Source organism: Zootoca vivipara, chromosome 5 (assembly GCF_965207765.1).
Source record: "Zootoca vivipara chromosome 5, rZooViv2.hap1.1, whole genome shotgun sequence".
Classification (NCBI taxonomy): domain Eukaryota; kingdom Metazoa; phylum Chordata; class Lepidosauria; order Squamata; family Lacertidae; genus Zootoca; species Zootoca vivipara.
The window spans coordinates 82554680-82570261 of NC_142588.1; the positions used below are offsets into that span (position 1 = coordinate 82554680).

The window sequence follows — 15582 nt, forward strand, 5'->3', positions numbered from 1 at the left end:
CCATGGTTTATCTTGATGAGCATGAGCTGGAGCAATTCCTGGGCTGGCACACACCAGTAGCAGTTGGTGTGGTGGGCAAGAGCCATGGTGCTGCCCTCCCAATATCACCATCATGGTGGCTTGCCAGGGCAGCACTTGGGCAGGATAGAGTAGCAGTGAGGTCAGAGCTGTGTGAATGCACTGACCTCACTGAGCCCATCTTTCACTGCCGTTAGTACACCTGTACCATTCCTAACTTTGCTACCACCCTGCCCAACACCAGCTGCAGTGATGTCTGTATCAGGAAAGAGGTTCCACACCTGGCACACTCCCCACTATCTATCATGACTACAAGGAGTTTGACACCTTTTGCCTCCATTTTGGAATAAGCACGGCTTGCCATTTCATCCAAATTAACTGTGGTACATCTTAACTGTGTTTTGTTTGAAACAAGTCAGCTGCAAACCATGGGTTGTAAAGGTGGCTCGTTTCAAACAAACCATAGTTAAGATTAACCAGTTTAATTCAGGGTGTAACACTAAACAGTAGTTAATCAAACATGAAAGCAAAATCTGCCATTCTCCTCTCTGTGGTCATGCTGGAAGAGGAAAGTGTGTGAGCCTGAGGCGCAGCATGTCCCGGTAATGATAAACTGAAGAGTCCATTATAGATACCTGAGTCAATTCTAAACATATTCCCTATTGAAAGCTAGAAAGCATCCAGAGAGAAATCACCAACACTTTTTTTTTTTTTGCAGAGAGGAAGTGGTGGTGAGAAGAAGATACCCAGCTTTATTGCATTAGTTAGTGAGCAGGCGAGTCACATAATGGACAGGAATCAACACAGAACAAGTGACTGAGAGTTTGGCAGCAAAAGCAACAGAGCACACAAGTGTAATGAATGAAACACGGTTTCTTAAATTTCCAAGGGCAGAGTCACTAAGCCACTTTAATGCTTATTTTGAATCAGTGGTGACTCTGAAATGCCAGCTGGAAGTGGAAGTGAAGACGTTGGAAACGAATGTCTGAGCAAGCCATCACATGTACAGATCCCAGCAGACTGTGCAGCTGCAGGTAATATTTTTTTTTATAAAGCACCTGCAAGGGTTCACTCAAGTGAGATTGGCACTGGAGGTAAAGCACTCAAATGGCAAATCCAACATTTACAACTTTATTTGTACCATATCAAAGAACACCATTAGATTCATAGGGGTATGCAGGAATGGTGTTTTAAGTGTGCACCTAAAAATGTCATGATGCTCAGAAGCATGTGCTCGATGACAACACACATGCCAGGGAACTGCAAGTAACAGCAGCTTGATACTGAGCGAATGCACAGGGACAAAACTGGGCTCCAACCTTGGAAACCAGCAGGTTCATCCATAAAAAGCAGATTCATCCTGGAGGAGATGCAGGTTACCTGCTCATGCTCGGCACGCCTCCTCTCCTCTTCTCGGCGCATTTGCTCCTCATAATGCCGTCGCTGCTCCCTCTCTTGCTGTTTCCTTAATTCCTTCTCCCTCCTTTGCTGCTGTAGAAATGTGGGAGGGGGGGAGGGAGGGGAGGAACAAAACAAAAAGGGGAAAGGGAAAAAGGAGGAGGGAAAGGCAAAAGCTTAGGTTGTTTGCCAGGACAAATATAAGATCTCAGGGGAACAGCAGCACACCAGATCAGGAAGTGGTCTCACAAGGTAATTTGGCCCATGGCTGTACAATATCAGAGGCACCAACTTGCCATGATTTCCCCCAACAAACCCACCTATTCTGTCTAATGCGGTGAAAAGATACATCATGCCACCCTGTTGCAGAGAACAAGAGGGACTAAACCACACCAGCTGCTGAACAGATGTAAAGGTAATGAAACAGTCCTGTATGGCATTAAGCCTAGACATCGAGCAAATTCAGTAAGCATGGAACAATCTGGGTGCAGATGTCACCTCTGGGCCACCCACTGTCAGAAGACCCTTATGACACAACTTGTTTTTTATGTATTTATTTATACCCCACCTTTTCCCCCATATGGAACTCAAGGCAGCTTACAGGTTAAAAACAAGAACTGTTAAAAAAGCATGGAGGGAAAAGACCAGTCATTAAAAAGCAACTAAACATTAATAGCATGAAAACTACAGTCAAACTTTGGTTCCCGAACAGCTTAGTTGCCAAACAAATTGGCTCCCGAATGGCGCAAATCCGGAAGTAAGTGTTCTGGTTTGTGAACATTTTTCGGAAGCTGAACACCCAACGCAGCTTCTGCTTGAGTGCAGGAAGCTCCTGCAGCCAATTGGAAGCCACGCTTTGGTTTTCGAACGGTTTCGGGAGTCGAACGGACTCCCGGAATGGATTACGTTCAAGCACCAAGGCACCACTGTATATGCATATATAAAACCTGTTTCAAACACACAAATAATTGCAATTTGTATTCACAAGTAGCTAAGTGTAACTGAAACAGATTCGCTCTGTGTTGGGTGGCACCCAGTACTACTTGGACCAAAGCTAACAATAGCTTTGCTGGATTAGAATGAAAGCCGTGTTTAATTCTCCTTCGTTTCCCAAGCTGGCCAACGAGATGCTTTTCGGAAACTCACAGGCAGGACACAAAGGCAACCTCACCTTTCCTGCTATGGCTCACCAGCATCCGGTATCTGAACCAGCATGCTGACTCTGAACCTGGAGATTCTATCACAGCTAATAGCCAAGGATAGATTTTAAATAGCATGAAAGGGTCATTAGAGCCAGTATAACCCTATTTTCTGTGGTTGTAAGTTTTTTAATGGTTTTAAACTGCATTTTAAATTGTTGGGCCCTGGGACCCATAGGTAGAGGGCATGTAAAAAATAAAATAAACAACAACACCCTCTGAAAATAATAATAATACTGCACACAGACTGAAGAATCCAGTTTCAAGTAACATTTCTTGACCATTTCTACCAAATTCCAATGAGCATACATATATAGGTACAACTATCTGACTTTTAGAAGACATCGGAAGGCAACCCTGTTTAGGGAAGTTTTTAAGGATTGATGATGTTTTTATTATATTTTTAGATATGTTGTAACCCACCCAGAGTGGCTGGGGAACCCCAGCCAGATGGGCGGGGTAAAATTATAAAAATGTTGTAGTTGTTGTTAAATTAAAGCAGGTCACAAAGCTCAGCTCTTTGAGGAAAAGTGACTGGGAAAAGCCCATAATTTTGCACCGTCACATGGCCTGAAAGACAGCTAATATATTGGAGTGATGAAAGGCTGAAGAATTGTGTTTACATCGAATGCAGGGAATCAGGACTCGCTTGGTGGAGAGATGCCTGGGTTCAGCACAAAAGGAGACTTTTGCACAAGAAACTCACTGCAGCCAGCTTCCACACTAGACATTTACTGTGGAATAGCTATGCTTTGACAACTCAATTTTTAATAGGACATATGCATAACATTGGGAATTATTATTCTCCTAATGCGGATGGAGGGTCTAGGGCTACTGAATTCGTGACGGAAGAGGACAGGTTCAAACAAGGGAGTTCAGTCTCTTAGCTACACCATGTCAGCTCTTTAAAGCAGCCAATACTTTTTTTTAAGTAAGCCATACTAATTCCAATAGCAATTTACGTTGTTAAATGCATAGATGGCTGTATTCTAACATATGCGTGCGAGGGACCAAAGGCAGACATATGGTATCTCCAATTCCCCTTTCAGCACCAGGAAGGGGCACTGAGGCCCAGCTGGGCAGAGCCAATTTCCCATGCAGCTGTCTGGATTGGGTCCCAAATATTTCTCCCGGGCAGCCAAATGGGCTGCACATAAAATAATCAGGAGTGGTGGAGATTTATAACAGGGGAGAGTGACCCACTTCTTCTTACAGTGTTGCTACAATGCAATTTCAAGACCCTGCACAGAATTCAGAGCTTTCACCAAACCATGTTAATTTTCTCAGGGAAAGAAAAGGCTGCTGGTCCAGTCATTTGAAAGTCAAGCTGCTGTTTTGTACGCTAGCAACCTCTTTGCGGGGAAATCAATACTCATAATTACATGCCACTTGGGTCCACGGTGCAAAGCATACTCAGTATTGATTGTAGCCATGGATGAGATGTGTCTACAATTGGGCCTGTGTGTCTTGAAAGAGAAATGAAGATGTGTAAAATCCTTCATTAGTAGTGGCATTAAGCAGTCTGGCAAACATCAGAAACGCAGAGCTGGCTGGCTGGCTTTCACTGCATGCCATTTTAGCTAAAAATGTATTACGCCAACCATATTTTGATCGTGTTTTCACCGCTCCACTGTTGAGTATTTCACTGGTTTTCTATTGCGATGCTCACCCTTCACTTTGAAGAATTTACTGCCCTTCTAGCAAAATCTGCTTCTAGTGCAATTCCTGCAACTTGATTACATGATTTTGCTGGGGTTCACACAAAGCTACACTTCTGTTGTGAAGATAGCGCTGCAACATCCTGACCTTCAGTGTGGCACTTCATGAGTCCACAGTTCATGTTATTTTTTAAGGAAACTAAACGTGGCAAAGAGGCGCAAGCTATCTGTTCCATCCCTTTTCATACTGTCCTGCTATTTCGTTAACCTTTCAGTTTATTGATTTACTATTTGCTCAGTAGCTATATACTTCATCCACTGTGCAAAGCCAGGCTCCAGCCTTATATTTTGAGTGCTGAAGATTAAACAAGGTTACCCCAGTTCGATCCATTAAGGAAGAGTGTGGTGTTCCACTATAGGTAAGCATTTTAACGGAATTACCCCACTGAAATGTGCCTGAGACCCATTTGTCTCATCCTGCAGAAAAGCCCTGGGCAGGGACAGTGCCCAGGAGAAGCTCAATTCTTGCCCAGACTTTGCCCACACTATCCTGATTAAAACCAAGAAAAACTTGTACAAATAGCACAAAGCCCATCTAGTCCAGCGTCCTGGTCTTACAGTGGCCAGCCAGATGCTTATGAGAAGCCAACAAGCAGCAGCATGAGTGCAACAGCATTCTAGCCTCCTACAATCTCCATGCTGCCTCACGCCATGGAGGTAAAACCTGAAGAGTGCCAGACTTCTACAATACAGCAGTACAGGTATCTCAGCCAGGTAGTATTCACATTCTCTGCTCATTCTCATTTACGGTAGCTCTTTGCCTCCACCTAATAGGCTATAGTTCAGTGGCAGAGCACAAGGTCTATGAACAGAAGGTCTCAGGTCCTGGCATTCCACTTAAAAAGGGTCTGGTAGCAGATGATCTTAGAGCCCCGGGGTAGGGAACTTCTGGCTACAACTACAGTGACAGGGTGGGGTGGGGAAGGTGGGTCTCTGGAGAGCTGCTGCCAGTCAGAACAGGCAATTCTGGGCTACACAAACAAATAATCTGACCCGATATGCTGTAACCCACCTAGAGTGGCAGGGGAAGCCCAGCCAAATGGGCAGGGTATGAATAAAATCTCCTTCTCCTCCTCCTATGGGAATGTCCTTGAATTGAGGTATTTCATCCTGCCTGTCCTCTTTCTGCATTGCTACCTTCAACCCTATGGTAATTGCTGCTCCTCTTAATTTCTCACAAAGGGAAATTTCTTCTGGATGCAACCCTTCCTTATCCGTAACAGTTCCACTGTCACACTGACAACACTTGCACCCCCTTTCCCTAACTAAACACAATGCTGACGCCTCAAGAAACACGATTTCCAGAGGGACGTATCTGAGGCCTTTGTCAGTCAGTGATAGCATAGGAAGCTGCCTTACACTGAGTTAGATCACTGGTCCTCTGGTGTTGTGTATAATGTCTCTCATTAGGTTTCCAGGGTTTCACAGGACAACTTTTTCCATCCCTACCTGGAGTTGGCAGGAATGAATCCTTCTCCTCCCCTCCCCCATCCAAAAAAAGTAATACAAAAACAAACAACAACAGTTACATCGTGTAATTACTGTCAGAAGGTAAAATGCTCTAAACACTTTTTTCCTTTTTACATATAGGTAAGCGTATATTTAAGGTCCATTAGCATCCTGGAAAATTCCATTATACTTCATCAACTTAATCTCTTTTCTATAATCTGATGAAAAGCTTTGATAGTGTTAAATACGTCCCTGATTTGTATATGAGATAAAATCTTGCCACGCTTTAAGAAAAATCTAATATATTGGCTTTACTTTTAACTACGGTAACTTAAGTTGGTATGTCAATTTTTCTGCCATGACGATTTGCCACAGCTCAATGTTCCAAGAACTCAATGTCTCAAGGACTCTGCAGTTTTTCTATTTTTATTACCCTGCAACCATCAACATAAATATTATTAGTTCCTGAGATGTCACTTTCCCATTTTGCCCCTCTCAAATTGTAAAAGAGCTTATAACGGTGTAACATAATATAGTGTGGTGATATGTAATGTTTGCTATTTTTACAAATATTGTATTGCAAGACTGTAATGCAGATGGTTGCAGCGACTCTCCAGGGTTTCAGACAGGTGTCCCTCTCAGCCCTACCTGGAAATGCCGTAAACTGAACCTGGGATCGTCTGTATGCAATGCACATGCTCTAGCACTGACCTATTACTCTTGCCCTAAACAGCAAGTGTCTTTTTGGAACACAAGGGCTTCCTGTTTCACAGGAACTTCGCTTGAGTAAGCAGCCCTGCCTGAGTTTTGGTCTGTCTTCCATTTCTGGTCTTGCTCTTCATTTCAGATTTGTGGCTTATTTTACAGTCCTGCCCCCTGGTTTGCCTTCTGATCCCTGACTCTAGGTTCCCAGCTCCTGAATCACTCTAGAATGCTGCCCATAGCCTAGCTTTGACACCAAACTTCCATGACATGTCTGGCTGTGCTCCCAGAGGCCGAGGGCACATATAAATTCAAAACAGTATCATGCCACTTTGGGAACTGCAGTTTATTAAGGGTGCTGAGAATTGTTTGCACACCTCCTATACCCCTCACAGAGCTTCCATTCCTAGAGCTACATAAAATGGGGGATTACAATCCACTGTGGGAATTGTAGCGCTACCTGCCATAATGATCAGTATTTGCTGGTTTATTTATAAAGTGGTATCAGCAGAAAAGCACAGCAAAGCCAGCGATCAAGTTTCCAGCTCTCTACCATCTGTTCAGGTCATAGGGTGATCTGAAAAGCTTTAGAAACTCAAGAATATTCAGAAATCGCCGTAAAGCAGCTCTCTCTGTCCTTAGCTGTTCAGCAAACTGCAGCTGCATTTCCAGAGGGTTCCACACACAGTGTTTATCCTTTCCTGCTTAATAGCACATCTGCAGCATAAAATATAAATAAACTCTTTGGCCTTTTCAAAATGCTAAAGCCAATTTCGATATGCTCGTCTAGCGTGAAAGATCAGGACCAAAAACTTCCCTCCCAAGCTAGTACAGCAGTCATGCGTCAGGTCACATCAGACTGACTGTTAACCAAAGTAATAGCTAATTTTCTTCTAGGACTTAAAAAAGAATTAGCTCTATGGCTTCACTGGCTGCTTGGGTTCTGCAACTGGCATGGGATGACCCCTGAAGATTACGGCTGATATGTAAACTGGATTACAAGCAGAAAAGAATCAGCATAAACATGAAATACTACTGCAACCAAAACTGGGGGTGAAAATTGGAAATTCATGGCTAAATTCACATTCCATGGATGACTACCATATGTAACTGACAAAAACACAGCTCAAGGCTGGTCCACTTGCTAGTTTCATACACACAACCCTACCTCCCCTGTATTTCTGAGCTTGTTGATTTGTGATTACAGTTGTATTGCATGTCTATGGCCATTTCTATGAGAGGAAATAGACATAAAAACACATGCACACTGTAAGCATACAGATGCATGCAAATACATACAAATGCATGCACTTCTCTTTCGCCTTCATCCATGATAGCCATTTCCATTGAGATGGAATTATTTTATCTTCCCGAGATAACTGAGAAGTGTTGTCCTCTCCCACCACAGTCCCTGAGTTAAAACTGGTGACACAGAAGACAGATCTGCACCAAACATTTCAAACACATCCACTGCACATTTAAAGCAGATGGCTTCCCCCTTCAAAAAATTATGGGAACTGTAGCTCTCTGAGGGTGAAACAATCATTCTTTCTGAACTTTCTAGAATCTCCTGTCTCACTTTTTCTCCTTTGTGTCTCTGTGAAAACAATGTCCTGATTTCCCTTGGTTTTCCTGGGCCTACCGGGTTTTGTTCACAGAACACAGCTCTATTATAACATTGGAAGCAAGACCACCAATTCATTATCAGGTTTATTTATCCAGCTTCACAGGTGATGCTTCAGGACAAGGTCTTTTTACCCCTCCAAAACCATTTCACTTTCTTCTTTCAAGCCACAAAGTGAGCTTATTTCTACCACGTTCGCAATGACAGGCCTAAAATATTGATGAGGGATGCCATTTGAAGCCACAAGCCTCCGGGGCACTGCTAAAAAGGAATTCTAATGAGCAGCAGTTCAGTGGTAAGCTAGACTCCCTTGGGAACTGTAAAATTAACCAAGCCATGCAGGTTAGAACTACTCAGGGAGACTTAGTAGCCCTTAGAAGTTGCGGTTTGGAGAAATTAATCCAATGGCTCCCAACACATGCTGTCCTCAAACCAGCCCTGTCAAAATTCTCTTGCTGAGGTTAATGGCTCTTTCTCAACCATCAGCTGCTTGGAGAACATGCTTGGGTTGGTATAGCACCATCATTATGGAACTCCTTGCCCCAGATGCCACTCCACATCCCTCTTGCCTTTAGGAAACTGGTTGGAAAAAAACAATTTTATCCTAGAGAGTTTTTAAGGGGATGGACTCAGCACTGTTCACTTATTTACTAAAATACTGTAGCCCACCTTTCCATTTCTATAGGTCCCTCAAGGCTGCTAACAATCATGCCATCAATTATAATAAAATAAAACAAAACACAGATTAAATATGAGTTATTACTATGAACTATACAACAATCAGGGAAAAAAATTATAGTGCAATTCAACAGGGGCAACAGCAAAACCAAATAAGACCACATCATAAGATCTCATCAATAGCCAGTTTCCACCTAGGTCAAAAGTGCAATGTAAAAATAGCATCTTCTTCTGCCATTGAAAGAGAGGGAGCCAATGTGATTCTCCAAGGCAAATAACTTACATTGTGCCCCCACCATTACAACTCAGGAGCTGGTGAGGAACCAAGCATGATCTCCACTGGAGAGCCAAGCATGCCTGTGGGTTGTTGTGATTACAGTTTTGACAACGATTTATTTTTTTTGTTTGACAGCATAACACAACAACTTTTAAACTTTTAGAAGAACTTATCCACAATTCATTTTATACTAGTAATCCTGTGTTGATTTGGGAACCACACCTGAGCAAGGATACGCTGCAATCTGCTGTAACAATGCATTGAAGGTAGATTTATACACTGCTTTTCCAAGAAGCAACATCACAGTCAGCCTATTTTAGCATACCAGGCTCAAGTTGCTATGCCATCTTGGACTATTAATACGTCTTTTCAAATCTTCCCGTTTCTAGATGACCGACTTCTATCTAGACCACAAGTATAGTGCAAACTCCCCAGGACTCACTCTGGAGAAAATGTAAAAACCGAGTTGTGAGAATTCACTAAAGCGACTCCATCTGAACTTAACCCTGCTCATAGGTTAATTATCCCCCTGCAAAGAGAACCCCTCCAATTAAGACTGAGCATTTTGTTTCCCAATAGGAATTGCTTTTTAAACTTTAATTAAGGCTTTGGCTTTAGCAAGAGCTAAATCCTTTTAAAAATTAATAATCTAGAATTGTATATCTCTTTGACACCAAGGGACTGATCCTGTCATTAAGAAATACTCATTATGCAAGTTCCAGAAGGTGCATTCTAATCAGGCTGCTGTGAAATCTGCATCTGAACACATATTTACATATGAATACATGTGCGACCCAATTCCATTTAGGGCTTTGAACAGTTCCCTGTCCCCAAAAGAAATGTATTTGATGTCAAGCAGTGATGCCCTCACCAATACAGGGAGTTTATTCAGGCAACTTCCAGGTATCCCGGTTATTTCACTACTGAGCCAATAGCACAAGCTTTACAGTTCTAGTTACATAAAAGCACACCACAGTGTGTTCTTCACCTCTCTTAAGGGAGCCACTGCTGTGTAAAAGTCTGAACAGGGATAGCCAACTTAAGTATCCCCCAGCCAGCATGGCCAATGGCCAGAGATGAAGGCAGCTGTAGCCCAACAACACCTGGAGGGCCTATCCCTGGGTTAGAGGGCTGAAGTTACAGCAGCGCAACTCCGATTCAAACTTCCCACCAGACACAAAGTTTTCTGGGTGACCATAGCACAATCTCTGGACACAGCCCACTTACAAGGCTGTTGGGAGGATAAAGAGAGGACATCCACATCATGTATGCATCCTGAACTCTTGGAAGGAAGAGCAGAATAAATATGTAGTAAATAAATAAAGCCAGTAATGAATGCAGAGTCTGGGACGGTTTATATGGGAAGAGGTGGTCCTTGAGGTAAAGGAATCATGTGCTGAAATCCTCTGCCCTTTATGGCCGCCACATAGAGCAGAATACCACCATGAAAAAGATCCAGAAGCTGTTTACAGCAGGCATTCCCAAACTGCGGCCCTCCAGACGTTTTGGCCTACAACTCCCATGATCCCTGGCTAACAGGACCAGTGGTCAGGGATTATGGGGATTGTAGTCCAAAACATCTGGAGGGCCGAAGTTTGGGGGTGCCTGGTTTACAGCATCCTTCAAAAGTGAGTTGCAATGTGGAGGGCTCAGTTCAAAACAAAATCTCATGGAATCTGCTTTGGCCATTCTCGTGCCTGGGCTTAAACTAGACAGTATAAATGAAGATCGGAGTAGATACAACTAAAGCGCAATATATTTAAGTCACAAAGAGAAAGCTCTGTAGAACAGCAGAAAGGCAAGATCCGGGGGGGGGGCACACAACATGATAGTAAGGAGGGCTTATCAGTCTGTCTACCAAGAAAATCAGCAGACCATGGTGACAAGCAACAGCAGCAAGAAGCATAGCTGCCAAGTTATCCCTTTTTAAAAGGGATTTTCCCTTATGCTGAATAGGCTTCCTCGCGAGAAAAGGGAAAACTTGGCAGCTATGGCAAGAAGAAGGAACTGCAATCTGCTGAACTGGGAATCTTCTTATGGGATCAGATGGTGGGGCATGCACAATATGGCACCCTCATGAAAATACTGCCTCTCACCAAGGCCACCCTGGGCATAGCTCTGCTGAGATCTTCATGGGCGTATGTAATGGCCTCAGAGCAGACTCTTGCAAAGACTGCATATCCTATCCATCATTGCTCAGGCTGCCAGCTTTAATTAATCTGTTAGATTAATTGTGTGGAAGAAGCAATTTCAGTCTCGGAGTCTGAGAGTTAAAGGCACATTTGACTGTTTATTGGAGCTATTCTGGTTTCAATGTGTTACTGTAATAGGAAATGGAAAGGAATGCATTACTGATTTGCCTTATCTTGCAACAGTGAGAGGCTGCTTTTGTTGATTAAACTGCAAGCTTGCTAAAAATAAAAATAAAAAGATACCTGATGAGGTCTCTTTTTGGTAATATGCAAATGTCTTCAAATTAAGTGGATTAATTAGAGGCAGGTGATTACACAACCAATTGCTTAATAATTCAATGTATAAATCTGATCAGTATTCTTGAAGAGTTAAGGAAGGGTCATACCTGAGTAGCAGAGCCTATAATCCGCATGTGCAGAAGCACCCAGTATCCCCACATCTCCATGTAGGGAGAGACTCCTATCTGAAACCCTGGAGGTGTTGCCAGCCAGTGTACATGACACTGAGTTATGTGGCCCAAGGATGCTCCTTCCTGTATGCTTTCCAAATGGTATTGAAGTCACTTTTGCACTACTTGAGTGCAAAGAAGCATATATTGCTTCCCTGCTCCCATCATGGAGAGGTGATCTCAGACTCCAAAGGCTGATATTCTCAGAAGGCCAGCTCAACACATTTTGGCACCTGAGGCGAACCACAAAATGGTGCTCTCCCCCCCCCCCCCCCGCCAGGGAAGAAGGGCTGAGTGAAGCTGCCACCGCAGCAGCGGCCAGTGCATTCCTTGGAGGCTGGATCTGATGCCCCTGTGGATTCTGCTGCCTGAGGCAGTCAACTCACCTTGCCTAAAGGGTTGGCCGGCCCTGACTCTCACAAACAATAAAACAGAGAAAGAACTAATAGGCAACAGCATGGGTAGGCAAACTAAGGCCCGGGGGCCAGATCCATCCCAATCGTCTTCTAAATCTGGCCCACAGACGGTCCAGGAATCAGCGTGTTTTTAAATGAGTAGAATGTGTCCTTTTATTTAAAACGCATCTCTGGGTTATTTGTGGGGCATAGGAATTCGTTCATTTTTTCCCCAAAATATAGTCCGGCCCCCCACAAGGTCTGAGGGACAGTGGACCGGCCCCCTGCTGAAAAAGTTTGCTGACCCCTGGGCAACAGCTTCAATCATTCACTGCAGAAGTTCATGGAAACAACGGAGCTGTTTCCAGCTCCTCCCCTGCTTGCACTGGGATGTCTCCTGCCTTTCTGGAACAATGTTTGCCGTTTTAATGCACCTTTCATTATAGAACTAATGGGGTATGGGCTGCCTGTACATCAGTGATATGCAATTCCCCACTGAGATGTTAACTAATGCAGTAAATCATACCAATGGAGAGGAGTGAGTGTTTATAGCAACATAAAGCTGCAGCATTAGGAAACTGAATATAACAATGAGCAAAAGAAAATGAAATCTGACTTTTTAAAAACAAAAATGGGACAATCACTAAAAAAAATTCAGTGCATAGATACCCAATTCCCTGCATAGAACTATATAGAACAGGATTGGTTGAACCCAAGAAATTTAAGTCAGTTTCCATAAATCTTATTTCCATGTATTCTTTGGGGGGGGGTACCAAGCTAAAAAAACGGGGAACAAGCATTTCCAAACATTTTGGTAAAAGACCTCAAAACTATTACATTTTGTTTGTACTGGTTTGCTGCTGTTTTCCTAAAAGTCCTTCCTCTCTTTTTTTGCGCTAGGTTGAGTTTTGCAGTCACTTTTTGTTTAAAAATAGCACTCCTTCCTAGGAACAATGACGCAGGGAGAGTAAATTTGGTTCCATGGGAGGCAATGAGGACAAACACATCTAATTCAGAAGGAGGGCAGTGCTGAATTAGGTGTGTTTGTCCTCAGTGACACCAAATCTGTTCAACTACATGGACACATCATGGGAGTTAAAATAAGACAGAGATGGCACCATCACTCAGTAGGCCCTGCTTTTCCTTACTGTGCAGATGAAGCAGGACTTCAGATGTGGAAGGGTGTGTGCATGTGTGTGTGTGTGTGTGTGTGTGTGTGTGTGTGTGTATGCATATGCATATGCATATGCATATGTAATAGCATTTCTTCATAGGAAAGAAAATGTCCACAAAATGGGCTAGCCAGTTTTTAGCGCAACCTAATTTACTTTATACTGCATAGATTGTTAAAATGTGACCTGAGAATTATGAGTGGTCTCTTTAGTACTTCCAGAGAGTTGCCAAGATCAATGTAGAAATAACATTTGAGGAGGTGTGGGGGCTGGAAACCTTGAATGCTGACCTTTTCTTTGAGATAGTCACCATATGCTGAAAAAGCAACCCATTTTACAATTAATATATTGAAATGTAAGCATAAAGAAGTTTTTCCTTCAGAAATGGAGGGGGAAATCCTCATAGGAGCTCTGTGCTGTGTGCATCCTTCCTTCACGCACACATATTAGATTTGTTGGAACGTAGCCATAGACCAGTGCATAGTTTTCTATTTCAAAAGTCTTTCCACTAGGAAATAACTTCTCTTCCTCCAGGCTTCCATTTTTTCAGTCCTCTACAATTCTCTCTGCACTTGCTCAATTGCAGCCCTTCCTATCTTGCACGCCACAAACGTGAAATCTGCAAGCACTCCTTCACTCTGGAAGAGCCGCTCTTGTGAAAATTATTTACTACTTACAGAGCTTTCAGACAACTGCAACCAGACTGTCAAATTATTCATCTATGACCCTTTCACTGTCATGCTCAGAATCAGCCTCTTTAGAGAACCAACAGCTTCCTGGAGGAGACATTTGCTGATGCTAAAAACACCAGCTCAAAGGGCAAGATATACTACCGGATGCTAAGCCAGCAACTTTGGGTCTGGATGACTTTTTGCTTCTCTACAACAAATTCATGTGAGCTGGGGAATACATATGAGGAAGACTCATGATAATGTGGCTCAGAGACCTTAAACCACGAAGAGGAACCGGTGGCCCTTCCAGATATTGCTGGACTACAATTCCTATCAGTCCCACCCATTGGTCACGCTGGCTGTGGCTGATAGTTCAGAGGCTAACAACACCTGGAGGGCCACGGACCACTTTTTCATGGATGATGCCTCAAGTGAAGCACCCTTATGCATTGCCGGCTTAGCATGGAACCAATCCACCCCATTCTTCTGCTGAATGCACTGCCTGCTGGAAGATGACAACAGGTTTTTATCACCAGCTGTAAGCATCAGGATATTGGCTCCCTCCATGCCTTTATTAAGGGGTAACTTATCACATTAGGAAGCAGCCCTGCACTATTTGAAAGCAGTGTTTGAGACAGCTCTCTCTCAGGGTTTCTAGAAGCATGGAGCCAGATGATATAAAGAACAGGGGTGGGAGCTAACTAGTTTTTAAAAATGCTGTAATCAAGCTTTTCCAGGCACACCATACTCTTTATCAGTTTTAAGTAATCAGAGGTTTCCTATTATATGTAAACAACGAGTGCCTGAAAGCTGATGACCAGAGCATTAAATTTATTCCCTGACAAATTTTGTAAATATTTACACACTCACAGATCCTTGGTGAAGTCACCTGACTGTGACAGTCAGCATCCAGTTCCACCTATTCAAAAAGCAGGGGAATGTTTTTGCTTTATCCAGCCTGGTAGTATACTTGTACGGGAATTGAAGACGACTAGTTCATAAGGTATAGTCTTGAGAAGCACTTTGGTCAGCTAAAGCTTGGCAGCCAGCCCACCTACCGTGTTTCTCCGAAAATAAGCCATACCCCGAAAATAAGCCATAGTGATAGGCAGTTTAACCTTGTAGGTTAAACTGTACCATACTTAATAATAAAAAAAGACATCCCCTGAAAATAAGCCACCGTGTGTTTTTTTAAGGAAAAATAAATGTAAGACGGTGTCTTATTTTTGGAGAAACACGGTAAGCCTCAAGACAAAGCAGAAGAGGAGGTGCTAGGGAAGAAATAGCACCAAATGATAAATCCAGATTTTGCCTCAAGGCTAGTCAGTTCCAATTCTCCTGAGAGTCCACTCCTTGCAGCCCAGATTCTCGAGTTATGGTGCTATGGCTACACTCAAGGAATTCTCCTTGTAGGACAACCTGCAAATGTCACAGAGCAACAGCCTGTTTTGAGGGACAATGAGGAAGGCCAGGGGGTTCCATGAGCCTTGGGCAAAATAGAATTGCAGTCTTCCCTTCCTGACATCCTTTCTGAAATCAGAAGTGGCCACTGGACCGAGCAAGCACAGGTGCCTAAAGGTGCAGGCTCAGTCAGCTGCTAGAAGCCAAACAGCTCGCCCAAGAAACAAGGATTCTTTGCA

At 43.3% G+C, this 15582-nt stretch overlaps 1 protein-coding gene across 6 annotated transcripts in view; it reads right to left on the reverse strand.

The window, feature by feature from the left end:
- TNIK (TRAF2 and NCK interacting kinase) overlaps window positions 1-15582 on the reverse strand; it is a 278512-nt gene that overhangs the window by 63507 nt on the left and 199423 nt on the right. For 4 of the 6 annotated variants that reach the window (XM_035132806.3, XM_035132804.3, XM_088669854.1 and 1 more), the window contains exon 13: window positions 1399-1509. In XM_035132806.3, the coding sequence (XP_034988697.2) occupies window positions 1399-1509 (111 nt within the window). The remainder of the gene's footprint in view (window positions 1-1398; window positions 1510-15582) is intronic. The other 2 variants (XM_088669855.1, XM_035132805.3) reach the window with 1 other exon arrangement.